Here is a 19,479-nt window from a genome sequence, read left to right on the forward strand (position 1 = left end):
ATAAAGGTAAGGATAATGTATATTCTATTAATTGTTCTCTGAATCTGTCCTGCCACTCCCAATAATCTGAGTACATGTGCACCCGGGTTCCTCTGTTCCTGCATCCCTTTGATTGTACCTCCTTATTTTGTACTATCTATCCACATTCCCTATCCCAAAATTAATTTCCTCATGCTTCTGTACATTAAATGTCCACCTACTCCTTATGTCTTTTTGGAGTTCTACGCAGTCCTCCCCAGTCAGTTTTTCAAGGTTTCAAGACATCTGCAGACTTTCAAATTCTCTCTGCTCCTCAAGATCTTGACAATAATAATATATATCAGGAGAATCAAAGGTCCAAATGACACCAAAGGAATTCCACTCAAAACCTGTTCTCAACCAAAAAAGTATCCTTTGACCATTACTCTGTCTTTACTATCGCTCAGTCAGTTTTGTATCCCTGTTGCTACTGGCCCCTTTATTCCATGATTTTGAACTTGTTTCAATTCTCTTACGTTGTTTTAGTCTAGTTTCTCCAACAACCGATATAACTTATACTGTTAACATTTCAAACTTCACATGAGGCTAATCTGTGTAACAAACAAATGATGGTTGAATACTCCACAGACCATATCAAATAGTAAACGCAATCAAGTGAAATGCAATGGATTTCTCAGCAATTTGAGCAGGACAAGCGCTGCCTTGTCAGTGGTTGTGCTGGTGACCATGTTAATGAACTTCTTTATGCTTCTAGTCGGACCAAGCGGATGCTGGAATTATTTGCTTCAGGATCTATCCAATTTAGTGTCCATTATGTTTTAATTTTCACCAGATAGTCTGCTAGAGGTAAATACCATGTCATATACAAAATCCTTCTCTAAGCATGAAAGTGTAAATATTCAGGGTTGTTCCACTATCCAAGGACAGGGGCAGCAGCTATACATGGTAACACCACCACCTTTCAAGTTCCCTTCCAAGAAACTCACCATCATGACTTGGAAATATATCCCCAGTCTTCACTGTTGCTTGGTCAAATTTCCTGAAATTGCCTCCCTAATATCATTGTGGGCCTACCTACAGCACCTAGACCACAAGCAGTTCAAGAAGGCAGCTCTTTGCCACCTCCTCAACTTGAGATGGGCAATAAAAGCTGGCTCAGCCAGTGATGCCTATTTCACATAAGTGAATAAAAATAAGTCCAGTTGAAAACTTAATTTAGCTTCTTCCTTCACGCATCAATAGGCCATTTTTAAAACTTCTAAATAATGGTTTCGTGAGTTTTTCAATTGTAGTTTACTTGCAATGCAATTTTTCAAAAACAGTCTAGTATTCTACCTTGTGACCAGAGGTAGGAGAGCATGATACATTGCATAATTCAGATTGGTGAAAAGTGTTTTCTGTTTCATAGTGATACACTGTAGTCTCAATTCATCTGGCATTAGTTTGTCATTTTATCTGAGATTTGAAAGTGGCTGGAGGAGGGAGTCTGATTCTATATATTGCATTGAATGCAGTTGCTGGTAGCTTGCTCACAATAGTATGTTAGTCTATGATGTAAAGGAAAGTTTGAGGGCCAAAATATTGCCAAGGACATTAATATTAATTTGAACTGTTATGGCTCAGATCAATTAATAAGTCAGTCACTCGTTTTTCCTGAGAGCGTAGCTGTATGTTGTGTTCCTTTGGAAGATTACGTGGCAATGGAACAATTTCAGTTTGAGGAAATGTGTCATGGAAGATGTTGGCATAGTAGCGATGATGTAAGACTAGTACATCAGAGGCTCGGGTTAATGGCCTGAAAACATTGGTTCAAATTCCACCACAGCAACCCTTGAAATTTTAATGCAATTTATAAACCTGGAACTGAGATCTGGTCTTACTAACTACTGATGTACATTACACTGAGGTGGGTTAGAACCCTGGAACTCCCTTCCTAACAGCACTGTGGATGTCGCTACAGCAGTTTAAGAAAGCAGCTCACCACCACCTACCAGATATCAGCAAATGCAAATCAAGCATCAGAACATTGTGCTACCGAAATTAATGAATTTAAAGTACGATTAGTGGCCAGGGTTTTAAAATGCACTATAAAGGGCTATTAGTAAGTTTGCAGTAATTCACTTAAATGATTTACACTTTTATCCACAACAGGACCTGCAATTTGGAAGTCATCTGTTTTAGCCAGACACTGGCATCTGATTTGTCCTGTGGAAAGGAAGAGGGAGTTAGAAATGGTCAGCAAAGATTGTCTCAACTTAACTAGTATAGCTGAAAGTGAAACTATTAACAAAGTTGATATATAACATTCATGCAGACTTTTCAATTGCATTCTGTAAAAAGAGTCATATTAGTGAGTCAAAGTAGTCAATTTATATAAGTCTGCTTCATTCAACATTTTTTAGATTTAGTAGTGGGTTAAGTTTTGATTTAAAGTTTGCAGTACAGCAAAGCTTTTCCATTGGATTTCAGTGACCCATTTCCTAGACGTAACTGAATATGCAAGAGGCCACTTGTTTGGTCTTATCGCAATCATATGCTGCTTGTAAATGATTCACATGTGTATCGATCAGAGAGTTTGACTTCATTTAACAAATTTGCAAAGAATAGCATGCTGAACTGTTTTTGCCATCTTCCCTTTTTTTTCGTCCTGTAGGACAAAGGAGAGTTTACTGATGACATCTGTATTTCTAATCAGCTCTGGGTAAGGCCAACAATATCTGCTGAGGATTCAATAGGTGTTTGCCTTTTGCACTTGCTTATGTTTTTGGCTGTTGTTAGGAGCAAAATGCTATATTTGTACTATCTGTAAATGGCTGCTTTTCTGTCGGTGATTGTGGGCTTGGTTATAGCTTCAATTGTCGCCAGATAAAATATGAAGGATGATCAGAAAATTGTATAAATTAACACAGTTAATTGACTGTGGAGGGAAATATTGCCAAGTGAAGGGATAGCTGTTCCAGTCGGTGCTATGCATGTCTGTATTTGTATCTATGTTTGTGATGTATATCTGTATAACCTTTGGTTTATACTTTCAGTCAAATCTTGTAAACATTTAAAGCAGTTACAATTAAGACATGTTTTCACCTTGGGCTGAAACTGTGAACACTGATTATTCTAAACTCCAGAAAATATGGACCCAATTTATTCAGCCACCACGTGATACCACTGAAAGCCATTGCACTTATCATGCATTTATACTGAATTAAAGATTCATATTTGTTTCTTCTTAAACATAATACAACAAGCTTGCGTTTGAAATTATAGCCTTTAACAGTTGTTATATTTGTATAGGTTGTGATGCTGTGAATTGAGAAGTAATAATCCTCCTTCCAGCTTTCTGCCATTAAAATTCCAACATCCCTCATAAGTAGAATTTTTGGAAACATGTTGCATTTCCTTTGGGCAGAATAACCCCATGTTTCTCCATTGGAAGTCCCTTTCAGTCCTACCTGTCCCCTAAATGTAATAGCATTCATGGCTGTAATGATTATGAAGCTTTGTCCATTTACATGTTTATTAATTGTACCAAAGCAGGATGGGAGAAGACTGTATGATCATTCTACATTAAGTTTGAATCTGTATAAATACCTGATAGATCATTTAGTCAAACTTTAACATTAGTTAGTTTTGAGATTTGGTTCTGTAGATATTTGAAGAAATGTTTGCTTCAATTTTGTAAAATACTGAATCCATCTGTGAGTAAAATTGATGATGTTGGGGTATTCATTGCAAGCTTTAGTTTGAGCTGAAGGCAGTAGCTACAATTGTTATCCTTTGAAATGTTAGTTGATCACTCCAATTTTTGTATAACCCCAGGTGGAGAGAGAAAATGAGCAGAACCAAGGAGGATTTCACTGACATTTGAGTCAGAGGCTTTCACTCAATACTGTTCAATTGGGGGTTGCATATTATTTTTTCCCACGAGGTGTTTATATTCTTTATTCCTCTTAGAATTGTACTTCTGATGTGATTGCTACATTAGCAGTCATGTTTATTGAGCATCTCATTTTGTAGCTATTCAGACCTTTGATGTCCCATTAATTCCTCCCTGTTCTATTACCTCAATTGTGTACACTTTTAGAAATTCTGGGAAAGGACACAGTTTGCTTTTGCGTGTGATCAGATTCCGCAGCTTTCCTTTTGGATTACATGTTTTTTTTTAAATTAAGTTTCATCTGGGCATGGGGAATGTGTGTTACAAAAATTGTAATGATTTTTAGTTTTCCTGATTCTGATTTCCATATGATTCTTCATATTGTGCGTTTACAGTTTGTATTCCACCAGAGTCACACAATGACTGTCTCAATTCAATAAATCATTCTGCTGTTGATTCTATATTTGTATTTTTGTATGTTGGCTTGATTTGGTTTAGGAGTATTAAATGCAAGGTGAACAATTAGGAGTTGAATAATTGACTGAGCATTTTCATGGGTTTGATGGCTTCAGCTCTAATATTTTTTTAATTGCTATCCAAGGAAATTAGGTGAATTATGTGCGCTTTTAATGGAGGTTTATTTTTCAAATGGAGAGCATCTTTCCACTTCTGGGAGATTCTGGAATTAAAGATCACTGTTTCAGAAATAAGGGTTCACCTGTTTAAGACAAAGACAGCAAGAAATTATTTCTGAGGGTCAGGTGTCTTTGGAGCTCTGCTTAAAGAGGAGTAGAAAACAGAGTCTCCAAATAGTTTTAAAGTCAGAGGTGGATTGTTCTTAAGCAAAGGGTTGAAAAGTTAGAAGTTGGTTGAAAGTGGATATGAGGTTACAATTAGATCAGCCTTCATCTTAGTAAATTCTTGAGGTTTGAGGCATTGAATGGCCTATTCCTCCACATTCGTATGTTCATATGTTTGAAATAATTTATAATTATTGAAACTATTTCAATGAAGAATATGCTGGCAGATACTAAAAAGGTACTGTGAATGAATTGACCCATTTTCTAAAGAACTCTGTGACAATTTACCACATGGGAATACTTTACTTTGTTCTTCTAGAAACTGAAGTCGAAATGTGGCACAGTAATTTTGGTGTACCATTGTTTAAAATAGTTACACACAGTCGGGAAAGCTGCAGATCGTCCCACTATGCATTGGAGAGGAATTCTTGAAAATAGTAGTTGCATCAATATTTGTTTCAGAGTAAATATAAATATTGGAATGAACATATGAACCATGAACCATGAACGTAGAAAAAAAGAGCATGCATTGTATCTCAAATCTGATCAGATGTTCAACAAAATCATTTTATCTGTACCTCAACTCGATTTGTCAGTCATTGCTACATACAGGTTGGTCCCCTTACCTCATAAGCAACCTGCTGATATCCATCTTAGTATTTCAAATGGTACACAACCATACCTTTTGTGATGAATGAATTCGAGATTGCTGTTACCTTTCGTCGAAAAAGTTTTTTTTGACTTCAGTCTTGGTTGTAATTTTAAGATTGTGCCTCACGTTCCAAGTAACTCATCAGAGGAAATGGTTTCTGTACATCTCCTCCACTAAATCTTCTTGTCATTTTGAACATCATCATTGGGTTACCCTTGAATCTTCTAAATGCCATGAAATATGAAACAAGTTGATTTTAACGTGCTTTTGTAATTAATTTATTGAAACCCAAGTATGATTCCTCATTGCAATCTATTGTTTGTTTCTGTCTGTGTGCATTTACTTAAATTTGTGAATTATACTTTGAGGTGAGGATGCATCTACACTATAAATGGAGAAATTAGTATTGATTTGCAGTTATTTTAATGCTGTGAGGGTGTGAAAATGCAATAACCGACCTTTTGCTAATCAGATAAATATTGGCAAGATATCGGTAACAATGGACGGTATCTCTGCCCTCTCTGATTAGCAGTTGGGAGGCAGGTAGGGTATTTAATCAGCACCATGTGGTCAGTGTCTTCTCACCATCTTCTCACCTCCACTCTGATAAAAGTCCAGGCCTGGACGGCCTATGTTCAACCCTTCAGGTTCAATTGCAATCTTTTAAGTGGACAAATAATTATTTTAAGGTCCTTGTCGCACTGACCAAATCTAGACCCTACTGTAGGGGGGCTAGTCCTCATGAGATATGCACAGCAGGTAAACCTGTGCAAATTGAATGATTTCTGATTAGACAGACCATTCGCAAAATTGGGAAACATTAATCCCTTGCCAGCTCTACAGCCAGCAGGTGAGACCCCTGTTACTGCCACAAAGCTCATTCAATTCTTTTTTAAACAAGGATTAGGCCAATATTTATTTTCCTGAAAGAAATTATGGCTATTCCCAGTAAGATGTTGCTGCAATTTTGTGCTGGTAAGTTGTGCCTAAAGCTCGGTTGTATTTGAAGAGTTTTTATATGTTACACCGTTCAATATTGTTGGCATGCTTTAACTTGATTAATAGTAAGTTATTCATTTGGAAGCTGCTGTTTTGACCAAAAGCAGATTTCATTTTCATTTATAAAAATCTCAATTTGAAAGAAAATGCAGTTCATAAGGAAGAAAATGAGTAACAGTTGTTTTTTTTTCTAATATAATGAAATGGCCAGCAGTTGCCTGTTTAGTTTGGTAAAATGACTTATGATGATCCATGCAGTTGTAAGTTTAAAATTTTAGCTAATATTAATAAATTTCTAAATAGCTATTATCTTGCATGTCTGAGGAACTCGGGAATGCTGCTGAATGTGTTTTGGTAGGAATTGGTTAATGTGTCTTAGTACACCTTTTTCGCTATATGCAGTAATGTTCAATTTAATTGTTTGTGCGTCCAGGTTTTTTTTTCTCCATTAAGCCTTTTTTCTTATTTGTCTTACTCTGCATTTGCTCATGTCTGTAGGAACCTGTTTATTCTTCTACTTATTCTCCTGTCCTTTCTGCTGCCCATACATGTCAGTACTTTGTGCATAGTAACCAGGTGAGCAATGGGTTTTCGCCCTTTGCATGAGGTAAAATGCACTCCTGCTACCGAATATTTCAGTATTGCTACCTTTTGAAAGCTTCATAGATATCAGCTAGCAAAGTATCCTTTTCCATTTGAGCTGATAGTCAAGTTTGACTACATAATTAGAATTCTTTTCAACAAGTATCACAGTTATTGCCAACAGAATCACAATATTGCTGTTTTACGTACTGCCAAAAAACTGCATTAAATTGTTAAAGCTTTACCCTTGCCAAAGTTTGAAAATGTAAAAATTGCTGAAGTTACATGCAAAAGGTTCAAGAAAAACTGACCCTACTATACTATTTGCAGAATTAAGTTAAATTTTCAGAATTTTATAGTCAATGGAAAATTGTTCTGATTGCTTTTTATTGCATGAGCTGCATTAGTACAATTTAAACAGTCAGAACATTTGTCTTTACTATTATATGCTGAGATGAGTAGGTGTTATTTTGACATCCTGAAATCTACGTCTGACAGTTACTGAAAATTGTACAATTGATCACTTGTCATTCATGTTGGCGCTTTTGCAATGAAAACAAAGTTTCTAAGTCATAAGCTTTCAAAGAGTTTGCCACACCAAATTTGAGTTGTAAATATTCAACTTCATTTAGAAATAAACGCAAAAACTTATTAAATAGCCAAACTTAAATTTTGGGAGTCAAAGCTGTTTACATTTTCACATTTTTTGAAATGAGATATATGTTTTAAAGCTTTTGAAATTGTTTGAGCTTTGATCCTGCTGGACGATGCATATGGCTGAGTTGTTTGACCTTGCTTCCTCTGCTTTCTGCAACCCTTTTTTTTGCTCTATTCTCCACTGTTCTTTTCCTTTTGAAGGTCACTTGTGGTAGTCTCAGGAAAACAAGTCCTCAGCTGTATGATGAACGCCATCCTTGGAGGTGGAAGGTGAAGCACACACTTGTGATGTAGAAGTGTTATGATTCGGTTTCTAACTTTTATTTTTGAAGAAGGAGTGCATGTGTGGAGCGGTACTACTAGCAATCAAAACTAAACACTGATAGCTGCAGCAAGATCTCTGCACCAAATTTAACACTTTTATTCTTCTGTTCAAGCCAAGTCGTTATGTAAAAGTAACTCTGTTTCATAAATTCTTGTGCTTGCTGTAATAAACATTATAAAGGTATTTTACATTGATTTGGTTCTGAAAATCGCCATGTTATCCAACACAGCAAGTGAATATTTATCTGAGACTTGTAGATATAGGTGTTTCATTGAATATCAAATTTTGTTTAAATTTAAATACACCACTGTTCTGTTAAATGTGGTGCATATCAAATAGGCAGTAAAAAATAGAAAATTGCTATCATTATTCAGTAGTGACCACTGTTGATAGTTACTACAATGAGCAAGTCTCTTGAAGCATTAGAGTGAAAAACCAAAATGGGCCAAGAGGTCCCATCAATCCTGCTTTGCTATTTAGTAGGATCTAGGCTCGAAATGTCAGCATTCCTGCTCCTCTGGTGCTACTTGGCCTGCTGTGTTCATCCAGCTCTACACATTGTTATTTCAGATTCTCCAGCATCTGTAGTTCCTACTTTCTCTTGCCATTTCGTAAGATTGTGTTTCAATCTCAACATCAAATCCACTTACCAGTTTATTGCTTCATTCTGCCTATACCCAGAAATCTGGCAATCTGAATCTCCTTTCCCTGAGACTAATGACCCCTAGTTCTAGACCCTTCAGGGAAAACAACATTCTAGCAATGAATGCATCTACTCAGCATCTACTATGTGAAGCCTTCTTAGAATTTTGTACCTTTCATTTTATTCATCAGCCCCCTTAGAAACAGCCCCATTCTACTCAATCTTTCCACACAGTAAAGCCTTCACATCCCAGGAATCAGTCTACTGAGCCTGTGTTGCACCTCTTCTAAAGTAAGTATAAACTTCCTAGATAAGGAGAATAAAACTGGGTGAATTTCTACAGGTATGATGTTTTAAAACCCTGTATAATTACAGCAAAGCACTCTTACTCATAGGCTCCTTGCAGAAAGGTCTAACTTAGCATCTGCCTTCCTAATTGTTTGCCACATGGGATAAGATTTCTAATACTTTCATGTAAATGGGGAAATGAATGTGCAACACACTAGGAACAGAACTGATGTTATTCGGTATTATCCTGAAATTACCAATCTAACATCAAAGATGAGATGTCCAGAAGCTAAAACTCCATTGGTTCTTTAGTTAAAGAGGTAGGAGCTACTTTTTTTTTTAAACAACTTCCATTTCTACAGTGGTGCTTATGAAGAAAACAGTGTTTTGATCTCAGGAGTAAAAGTCAATGCAGGAGAAAAATGAAACATGAGAAAACTGTAGATTTAGGTTGTGGGCTGAAAACAAATTTAAAAGTATACATTTGAGGAATTCTTTGAAAATGATAAAGAATGGGGTTGGGAGAGATAAACAGATGGGGAATTCTGAGTGTTTAGTGAACAGTGGCCGTTATTCAAGAGAAGGAATACTGTGTCTAACTCTTAAAGGAGTATGCACAAAGTCTTGAGGACAAAGAAAATTACTGGGGAACAGTGGGATTAAGTGGTGGAGGGATTTGAATGTGAAGATAAAAGAGCCCAATCCACCGGAGCACAGTGCATTGAAACTTGGAGAGATTATGGCAGCTTGTGAGAATTAAAATTTGAAGCTGGGAAAATTGAAGCTAGGTAAAATAAATCATAAAAGAACGTTAAAGTATCAAAGTGTCCTACGCAGCAGAGCAGACTGGACCTGAATGTGGAATTGAGCATGTACCAAGGTGTTCCAATTCCTGCACCACTAGCAAGTAGTGATGTTCCCAGGTATCTGCTGCCCTAATCTGTCAGGTTGATACCTTCCTTCAGTGTGGTTTTATATTTATCATTGAAATCATTTGTCATTATATATGCTATGACAATGAGGCTGATGTCTGAGATTTCCAAAATGAATGCTATTACCCTCAGTCTATAACTTTGGAGCAACTTTAAACACTAGAACCAGAAAGAAAACCGTAATCGGTAATCCGTGTAATAAAATAATAATGAATTATGACTTTGAAGAAGAATCATACTATTAGGAAATTTCACAGACAACTGTTATAAGTAGTTCAATTAAGGTCCTTTCTTTTTCCAATCTGTTTTACTTCCTTAAGTAGTTGTTTAGGTACGTACATTAAATTTTGAAATAAGATTGCATAGAAATCCTGAACTCACATTATAGTACAATCATTGATACAGTACGGCTTTGAAGCCATGTGTTAAACGTTAAGATTTTTGCTTTTGTTAACTGTGAAAAACGCATGTCTCTAATGTCGCTTGATATGTTCTTTAGAAAGAGTCATAAGTGATATTTTATTGCATTCTTTGAAGAATAACTCTCTCCTACTGAATAATTTCAGTTGGTTCTGCTGGAAGCATTTATTGTTATTCAATAGTGTTCTCTCGTTCAATTCAAAGATTAAATTTTGTGACCAGGTTTTGCCTAATTAATAACTTTTTCTCAGTGTACATGGGCTGTCTGCCGATATGTTCAGAAATCTTCTTAAAGTTTGCCCGCTTCTACACGATTATACTGATCCCAGACACTGTTCAATGTGATGCATGATCTCAACAGTTTTAGATAAATTATTTACCTTCAAAGTGAAAGTAACCTATAATAGATTATCAAATTAGCAGCTATTACCAACCAGTGAATTTCTGATTTTCCTGTGATGTCACTGTTTTATGCTGAGCCCCGATCCTGGGCTTTAATTTATCCTGTTTATAAAAAAAAACTTACAAACTATGAACCAAAAAAGCAAGCACAAAGCTCCTCTTACCCTCTGCGCTAAATTCCCACAATGCCTCCAAAATCCTTGAACACTATGTCTCACTCAAGCTGTGGTCTCTCCTTCCTGATCACAGGAAGCTTACTGATCTATTAACTATTTAAGTTAAGAAAGAATGAAGAACTTACAAAAATTGGTATGCAGGTACAGCAAGTGATTAAGAAGGCAAATGAAATATATTAAGGAAAATTGGATAAATAAGTAAGGGAATTTACTGCAGTTGTGCAGAGTTTTACCAAGACCACATTCTATTTTTGTATTCTTTCATGGAATGTGGTCTGGTATTTATTGCATTTTGTTAAGTGCTGTTGAACTAAGTGCATTCTGGACTATTTCAGAGTTCAATTAAATGTGAACCACATTGCTGTGTACCTAGAGTCACATGCAGGCCAAAGCAGATGAGGATAGCAGATTTCCCTCTGGCAAAAGATTTCTTTCTGTCAAGAATATTACAGTGTTTACTTACGGACTCATTGTCACCTATACAGAGACGAAAATTTGTTACTTGAGTTTAAATTCCACCCACTGCAATGGTGGTACTTGAACCCATATCCTCACAGCATTAAACAAAAAATACCAAAAAACTATGGATGTTGGATATACAGAACAAAATGGAACCTTTCTTGAGAAGGGTCAGTGGATCCAAAATATTAACTTTGCTTTCTCTCCACGGATGCTGCCAAGCCTACTGAGTTTTTCCAGCAATTTCTGTTCTTATCCCTACAGCATTAGCCTGGCCCTGTGACATAACCGCAAAACTGTCACTTTTACCACAGCACCATGTACAGTTTTAGACGACTTCCTCGAAAATTAAATCAGGTCAGAGAAAATTTACTCAACTCGCTGCTGTGATGAATAACTTTATATTGAAGGGATGTTGACAGAGTGGTATTATTGCTAAACTGTTGATCCAGAAAATCAGCTAATGTTTTGATGACCCAGGTTCAAATGCCAATGTGGCAAAGGTGGAATTTGAATTCATTAAAGATTATGGAATTATGAATCTGCTGATGACCATGAAGCCATTGTTGGTTATCAGAAAAACCCCATCTGGCACACTAACGTCCTTTAGGAAGGCAATCTGCCGTCCTAACCTGATCTGGCCTACATGAGACTCCAGATCCACAATGATATGGTTGACTTTCAACTGCCCTTGGAAATAGCTAAGCAAGTCACTCAACTCAAGGACGACTGGGGGCAGACAATAAGTGCTGGCCACACCCACATCACATGAATGAATTAAGGAAAAACCTTACTGTCAAACTGGGACAAATGGTCTTCGTTCCTGTTAAACCTGTTTATAAGCCAACTCTCAGGCTGCTAAATTCAATGACTTGCTGAAATTTCAGAATGCACTTAGCTTTTTCATAACTTTATATTTGTGGCCCTCCAAAGCGAAGTAATTTCAGCCAATTACGTGTTGCTATTGTCACTACCTGTATTTTATATGTGTACCTTAACTTCAGTCCTATCATTTCGGGATACAAGATAACAAATATTAAGTTACAAAGTCCTGGACACCTAGGCCAAACGGAACAGCATATGCCAGTGGGCAGTCCTAGCACAGTCCAGATTTGGATATAAATTGGGCCTAGCATGGCTGTTTAAGCATCTGTAAATGTATTAATTAAAATGCTTTAGTACGTAACCACATCTTTGATGGTATCTTGTTTAAACTGTTTCTTAGGCTGCTTATGTGTTCTTGATTTTGAGTGTCAATGGAGTCACTTCTATGTGATGATAGAAAAGGGAGGATCCTGAGAGCTATTTTTAAAACGATAAATGCAAAGAGGCCAAAAGAATGTATAAGTTGAAGAATGGGAGGGGTGAGAGGAAAAGAAGAGCTAAAGGAGACATAAAGTAAATCTTAAACATTGTTTGAAAAAAAGGTGGAAAGGATATCACTTTCCATGTTTTCTGAATACATTAAAATATGTAGACTCAAATGTTTAGTTTTTGGTGCAGAAATTTTCTGCAGTCCCCAAAAGCAATGGTGTGCATGAGATGTACTGACTGAAATATTTGCTGAATTGTCATTAATGCATTAGTGTGTTAAAGAGGACACTCCATTTACTAATAAGCATTCCTCGTTACATTGTAGAATTTGTAAGTCATGATGAAAGGACAGCATTGTATTACAAAATCTAAATGGCAGCAAAAATTGTAGGTGCACTGATTCTACTTACTGATTGCGTGTAAATGAACTGTGTGTTTCAGTTTGTACACTGATAGCTGGGTTTACTTCACAAATTTTGAACTACATAAACTGCTTGATCATTAGTGTACTAACTCCTGTTAACAACAGCTTAAGGAATGTGTTGTGTCATGTAGATGAAGTAACCTATTGTACTGTGTAAAATGTATGCTGATGTATTGATGCACAATGGGACTTCAGTGTCATTCTCTGTTCCCACGCAGGTTGGTTTCCTTATTACCTGTAATTCAGTATCCAAAATACTTTCCTTAAAAAAAAAACTAGAGGTTTCATTTGAAAGTTTGGGAATAGTCTGATAAATGTGTAAATACGGACATAGCAACATAACTACTGTTGGCTAAACACCAGCTGTTTTCTACATTGCTAAGTGGGCATGAGTAATGAAGTTACTTGGAATTACATTTCATGTCAGCTGGACCAATTTAATAATAAAGTTGACAATAAATTACTGATTAATAGTGTTGTATAACATTCACTTCAAACTCCATTTGTGTTTTGCAGCACTTACTTTGGGGTAGAGTCAAAAATCATGTAAAAATTTTATTATAATTGCCATCTTCGATTTGATAAATTTGTTAAACATTATAAATAGAAAAACAAACACTGCAACCCTTTTGATCCTTAAAATATCTGTTATGATTAAACCAGAGGCTAACCGATGATGTTGAAGCACAAATGACAATAGAAGAAAGGAAGCAGCTGATAAGTGCACGTGAAGAGGCCTGGAAGACTCGGGGCAGAGGAGCGTGCAATGATTCCAATCAATTTACTGTAGCTGGAAGGATGGTGAAGAAAGGTCAGTTTCTTCCAGACATTGAATAAAGAAAGTGCTCGCATTTATGTAGCATTTTCATAACCACAAGTATAAAGCAAGGTACTTCACAGACAATAAAACATTTCTGGTTATTTCAGAAATCCAGATGCCAATTTGCAGAAAATTGCAAGTTGTAACTGTCTTGCTACCATTTTTATTTCAAACAAATATATCCAGAAGAATTCCTCAGTCTGCTATCACTGCGTCAGTTTGTTCATTACATTATTCTACAATTTTTGTTTCCCCCATGTTAGAAAACGATAATGCTCTGGGCATTGACCACTCTGAGTAAAGAACAATATCCTGTTAGATCCAAATTTGCCTTGACGGGCTCGTTCCTACATCCTGTTTTTGTGCCCTGACTGTTTAGCTTGCAGCCCACTCCCCTTCTTCCTCTGCACAGTATTTTGCACCTGCCCAGTTTAAGAATCATCTGTACTTGCCTGCATTATAAAGTGACTTCACTGCAGAGCCCTTTGGAGAACCTTTATAATGCATCCCCTTAGTTCAATTCCTGTAATATTCTGTTCAGTTTATGATTTTTTTTTGTCCTAACTCATTTTATAATTTGTGGTAAGCGTCTTGCTCAGATACTGCCTACAGATTTGACTATTCTGCATTGATTTTCTAAATACACTCTCTCAACGTCAATCAATAAACCATCCCCTGAGGCAGCCTTAAAGTAATTTTCCTCCTATAACAGATCTCCCCAGCAAGTACCACTGGTGGTCCTCCTCTTATTCATTTCTGATTTTTTTTTTTTCTTTCTTCCTCCAGTTTCCAATCCTGACCACCTGTGCATCTCACTTTCTGTTCCAGTGTCACTGGCAGAACTATTATTTGTTTTCACTGTACTGCCTCCATTTCGATGCTTTTGCCTTCCAAGTCCTAACTTCAAAGTATATTCCCTCAAAACAGAAATGTAAGATAGACAACTACAGATTCCCCCGGAGTGATAAAGGAGATAGAAATTAAGGTAAAGAAGAAAAAATATGCTTATGATGGATTGTTTATATTTTAAAAATCATCTAGTGTCCAAGAATATGTGGGAAAGATAGGAGAATGGGACTAAGGGATGATGCTCATTTGGAGAGCTGGTGCAGACATGATGGACCAAAGTAACACAGTATTGTTGGTATTGTGCCCACTTTGTAAAAGAGGCCCCTGCGCACTAACTTCACAAGATCCAGGACATAACAATAGCCCAGTTTTTCTATTCTGGAGAAACGTTTTCCAAAGGGATTGGTGCCAAGTTGATTCAGGTGTTGGCTGCAGTAGAAACTGTGCTTAGTTTGAGTCAAGAAACAATGTCAGAGATAAGGCTGCAGAATGTTGTCTTGGTGTTGTTTTCATTTGGAGAAATCTTCTTTTTCCTTTACCCAGTTGCCTCAGGTAACAACGCTAATAGTTGTAGATGCTGGAAATTGTTGAGCAGATCAGGGAACTCCTGTGGAGAGCTAAATTGAGATACCATTTCAGGACAGTGACTTTTCAAAAGATCCTTCTGATGCAAGGCTATTGGGCCGAATTTTCCAGCAGGGTGATCTAACTCTGATGGATCTTCCCGGGATGGAGTGGGAATCAAGTTGGCTGCAAGCCACACAAAGGTGGGCAGCTAACTAGTGCCAGTAAAACCCTACTTTGGAGGCCATTTGGCAACAATATGGCTATTTTTCCATTGTCAGAGCAGCCGTTCTGGAAACTACCAACTCAATCTAGGTAGTTTCTTTGCAACAAGCCATGAGACCATTGGAGCCAGAATGCTTCTGCTCCAATGATGGGATGAATAGCCACAGATGTGTCCTTCACTATTCCTGTGGAGTCGTTTCCCCTTCACCATGATAGTCTTCCTGGTTTTCACCCCCTTTATACAGGCAGTTATACTGAGACACCATCACACTGACCTGACAGACTAAGCAGTGCCAGTGTAACATTGGCTGCTGGACTCTCATTGATGCAGCCCCCATGAGTAGGCTTCCATCTCTAGGAGCTCATAAAGGACAGTGAGCACATACATGGTCAACTAGGAGGTAATCCGCCACCACCATCTCCGCACCATGAGTTTGCACCAGCGACACGGGTGGACTTTGGAACAGCGCTATCCCATTGACGCAGTTTACCCCTTCACAGATGTAACCAGAGGTACTGAGCATTTCCAGCATTTTCTGTTTTTATTTCAGCTGAATAAATATGGCTTTATTTCAAAATCATTAAAATGAAATTGACAGTGATTCAAAGAAAAAAATTTAGATGCAGCTTTTTAAATGCTTTGGACCAAATTCAGCTGATGCCATCAATCACATTGGAGAGAACTGCCCATAAATAACTAGGAAAATTCTTGTGGCATACATGGTTAAATTTGTAAACTTGTATGTACTTATCTGAGCATTGTCATGCACTGTATCCTGATAAATGAGTATTTTCTTTCTTGTTCTGTAGGGTTGGCATCACCTACATTCATGAGCCCAATGTGTTCACCTCTTTCACACAAGATAAAGAACAGCACCCCAGTCATTTCCAAGCCACAGGAAGGTAACAAATTATACAAACAGCTAAAGGAACAACACTTGTCTGAAATGATGATTTGTTGTTTTGGTTTTCTGAAATGGATTCTATGTGCCATTACATTGAAAATAATAGTTCCCCTGGCGTTCTCACTTTCTCTAACCAAATAACAAAGCAGAAAACACTGTCCCTTTAGATTTTGGGAATAAATAATAATATCCTTTTTGATTTTTTTGGACCATTTTATGTCCTACTTTTTCTTGTTTAGAAATTGAGGTCAGATCTGATTTGCCATTGGAAACTGACAGGAAGCTTGACAAACTAGAATCATTCTTGGGCAAACTGCAGAACAGAAGTAAGTAATTGCTTGTCTTTTATGTAGTCTATTAACAGGTCATTGTTCATAAAATGTTTTCCATTCTGCATCTAATTAGAAGCAATTCTGTAATATTTGGACTAGAAAATGATCTCCTGAGTCTTGCATAGGTTATGTCACACTGACTGATGATGCAGTGTGAATATAGCTGAGAGCTACAGTTCTGCGTCCTTTTATTATCTAGATGAGTAACTAAGTATTACTTTAGTCCCATCTACCAGATCTAGAAAACATGTTGAGTAAATTTATGTTTAAAAAAAAGAGATTTGTCATACTTGTTTCAAATATGGTGAAGTATATCAAAAATATGTTAATTAACTAAACAGACAAAAGCTCATGCTTTGCCAGAGCTACCTCTGTTTAAATCTGTAAGAAATAGGAACAGAAGTAGGTCATTCAGCACCCCAAGCCTGCTCTGCCATTCAATAGAATCATGGTTGATCTAACATTCCGCAAATTCACTTTCCTATGATTTCTTTGTAACTTTTGATTTCCCTACATCAAAATACCTATCTATCTCGACCTTCTGTATAAATAAGAACTGTGCCCCAGCAGTTCTCATGGCAAGGAGTTCTGAAGACTCGCAACACTAGGAGTAGGCATTCAATACAATCATGGTTGATCTCATCTCAGCATCAACTCCACTATCTTGCCCCCACCCTCCCCAAGAAGAAATTTCTCCTCATTTAATCTTAACTTGGCTCATATTTATTCTGAGACAATGCCATTTGGTCTCAGACTCTCCCATGAATAGAAACATACTCTGATCTTTACCTTGTCCAGCCTCTTAAAATCTCAATATGAAATGTCTCAACGAAATCATGTCTCTTTCTTCTGAATTCCAATGAGTAGAGCCCCAACTTGTTTAATCTTTGCTGTTAAGACAATCCATCCATACGAGGCATGATCCTTGTGAACCTTCCCTGAGCTGCCTCTAGTGAATTTATTGATGAGCTCTCCTGTTTTTTGTGATTATGCAGGATGTGTTGTATGAGTCGCCAGTCGGCATTTCCACTTTCTTATTGGGTCTGACGTTGTGAAGGTTTCCAAGGTGATAAGTCACCTTCGATTCAATGGATTTCTGATTATACTGCATTATTTGCAATCTACTGTTTTAGGCACCTGTCATTTCTTATGTTCCATGTTTGCTACTTTGCTGTTGCTGATATTGTGTCTTTTGTCTTTCAGTGCCAGGGCAACAAGACGCTGTGATAACTGTAACTGGACAATCTGTAAAGGAAGTGATGAGACCTGATGATGAAGAAACTTTTGCAAGATTCTACAGAGATACAAATACATTTGTTATTCAGCCAGGAGCTGTGGAAATTGATGAGGAGGACCTTGATGCCATTTTTGATCCTGACGTACCAAAGTATGACAAAATTAAAACTATGTCTCTTCTGAATTTTAGATTTATTTGGCTTACTCAATCAACTTTAATTCTCCAAATTTTTCAGATTTGCATTAAAATAGAATGAACAGTTGTGAAGTGTGCAATTTGGGGTCTGGGTGATGGCCAGGATATTGCCAAAGAAAGAGATAAAAGTATATGATGTATAAGGCCATTCAGCCTATTGAGTCTGCTGCACCATTCAATGTGATAATGGCTAATTTAAAAATCCATCGTCCTCTGCCGTGAATATACTTAACGACTCGGCCTCTACAGCCCTAAGCGGTAAAGAAATGTACAAACTCTCATCACTCTGACAGAAGAAATTCCTCCTCATCTCTGTCATAAATGGATGACTCCTTACTCTGAAATTATGCCGCCGATCCTATATTCTGCCACAAGGGGAATCAACCTTTCCACATCTACCCTGTCAGACCCCTAAGAATCGTATTTGTTTCAATAAAGTCGTTTAGCCAGGATTTAGCACGTACATCATTTCTCTGGGTGGCTTTCTCTATTTCAGTTTGTGCAATGTAGACTTCACAATGGATTAAAACCGCGGCAGTGCAGAAATCCTCAGCCCCAGAGCTTCCAGCCAATTGATTAACGTTGAAGACAATAGGTTGGTCTCCAAAGGGAGAGGTGACATTGGCCATGATGGATCGCGGACAAGGCAAGGGGTATCAGGAGGTGGGTTTCTGAAATGGGCACAGATTATCAATGAACAAGGAACTATCTCCAATAGGTCATGGGCAAACCCAACAATGTTACAGGTCAGCCTCTGGGTGGCAAGTGCCCTGATTGCAATGGATTGAAATCCATCAGGTCAGCAGGAGGCTAGGTAAGGCATCAAATTACCTCCAGGCAGCAAGGTTGACTCCAAACTATTCCTCTCTCACCCTCCCTGCCCTGAAAAAGGAAGGGAGGTCAGCACCATGTTGACCCCACCTCCCAAGTTCACCCTAGGTGGGGACATTAAATTCTGCCCTTTGGAGATTGGACTAGGAGTAGGCATTCAATACAATCATGGTTGATCTCATCTCAGCATCAACTCCACTTTCTTGCCCCTCTCCATAACCCTTCAACCTTTTAATAAGTCAAACTCTATCTACCTTCTCCTTAGATTTACTCCTGTCATCCACCGTATCTGGGGTTGTGAATTCCACAGATTCGCAATATGTCGAGAGAAGTAACTTCTCCTCAACTCTGCTTTAAATCTGCTACCCCTTATCCTAAAACTATCACCTCTGATTCTCGATTGCCTCATAGAAGAAATATCCTAAGTCAATTTGTGAACCTCTTTTGCATGTTTTATATGTCTCAATTAGATCTCTCATTCTTCCAAACTCCAGGGAGTATTGGCCTAAACTGCTCAATCATTCTTCAGAAGGACAAACCTGTAACCTCTGGAATCAATCGAGTGAATCTCCTCTGAACTGCCTCTAATGCAACT

General features: G+C 37.5%; 1 protein-coding gene across 4 annotated transcripts in view; it reads left to right on the forward strand.

Annotated features, from left to right (window-relative positions):
- svila (supervillin a) overlaps positions 1-19,479 on the forward strand; it is a 203,345-nt gene that overhangs the window by 132,881 nt on the left and 50,985 nt on the right. For 3 of the 4 annotated variants that reach the window (XM_048522082.2, XM_048522099.2, XM_048522091.2), the window contains 4 exons: positions 13,590-13,737; positions 16,195-16,287; positions 16,529-16,615; positions 17,825-18,008. In XM_048522082.2, the coding sequence (XP_048378039.1) occupies positions 13,590-13,737; positions 16,195-16,287; positions 16,529-16,615; positions 17,825-18,008 (512 nt within the window). Of the gene's footprint in view, positions 1-2,632; positions 2,681-6,802; positions 6,881-7,744; positions 7,814-13,589; positions 13,738-16,194; positions 16,288-16,528; positions 16,616-17,824; positions 18,009-19,479 lie in introns of all 4 variants that reach the window. The other variant, XM_059639188.1, reaches the window with a different exon arrangement.

The sequence above is a fragment of the Stegostoma tigrinum genome, chromosome 2 (assembly GCF_030684315.1).
Source record: "Stegostoma tigrinum isolate sSteTig4 chromosome 2, sSteTig4.hap1, whole genome shotgun sequence".
Classification (NCBI taxonomy): domain Eukaryota; kingdom Metazoa; phylum Chordata; class Chondrichthyes; order Orectolobiformes; family Stegostomatidae; genus Stegostoma; species Stegostoma tigrinum.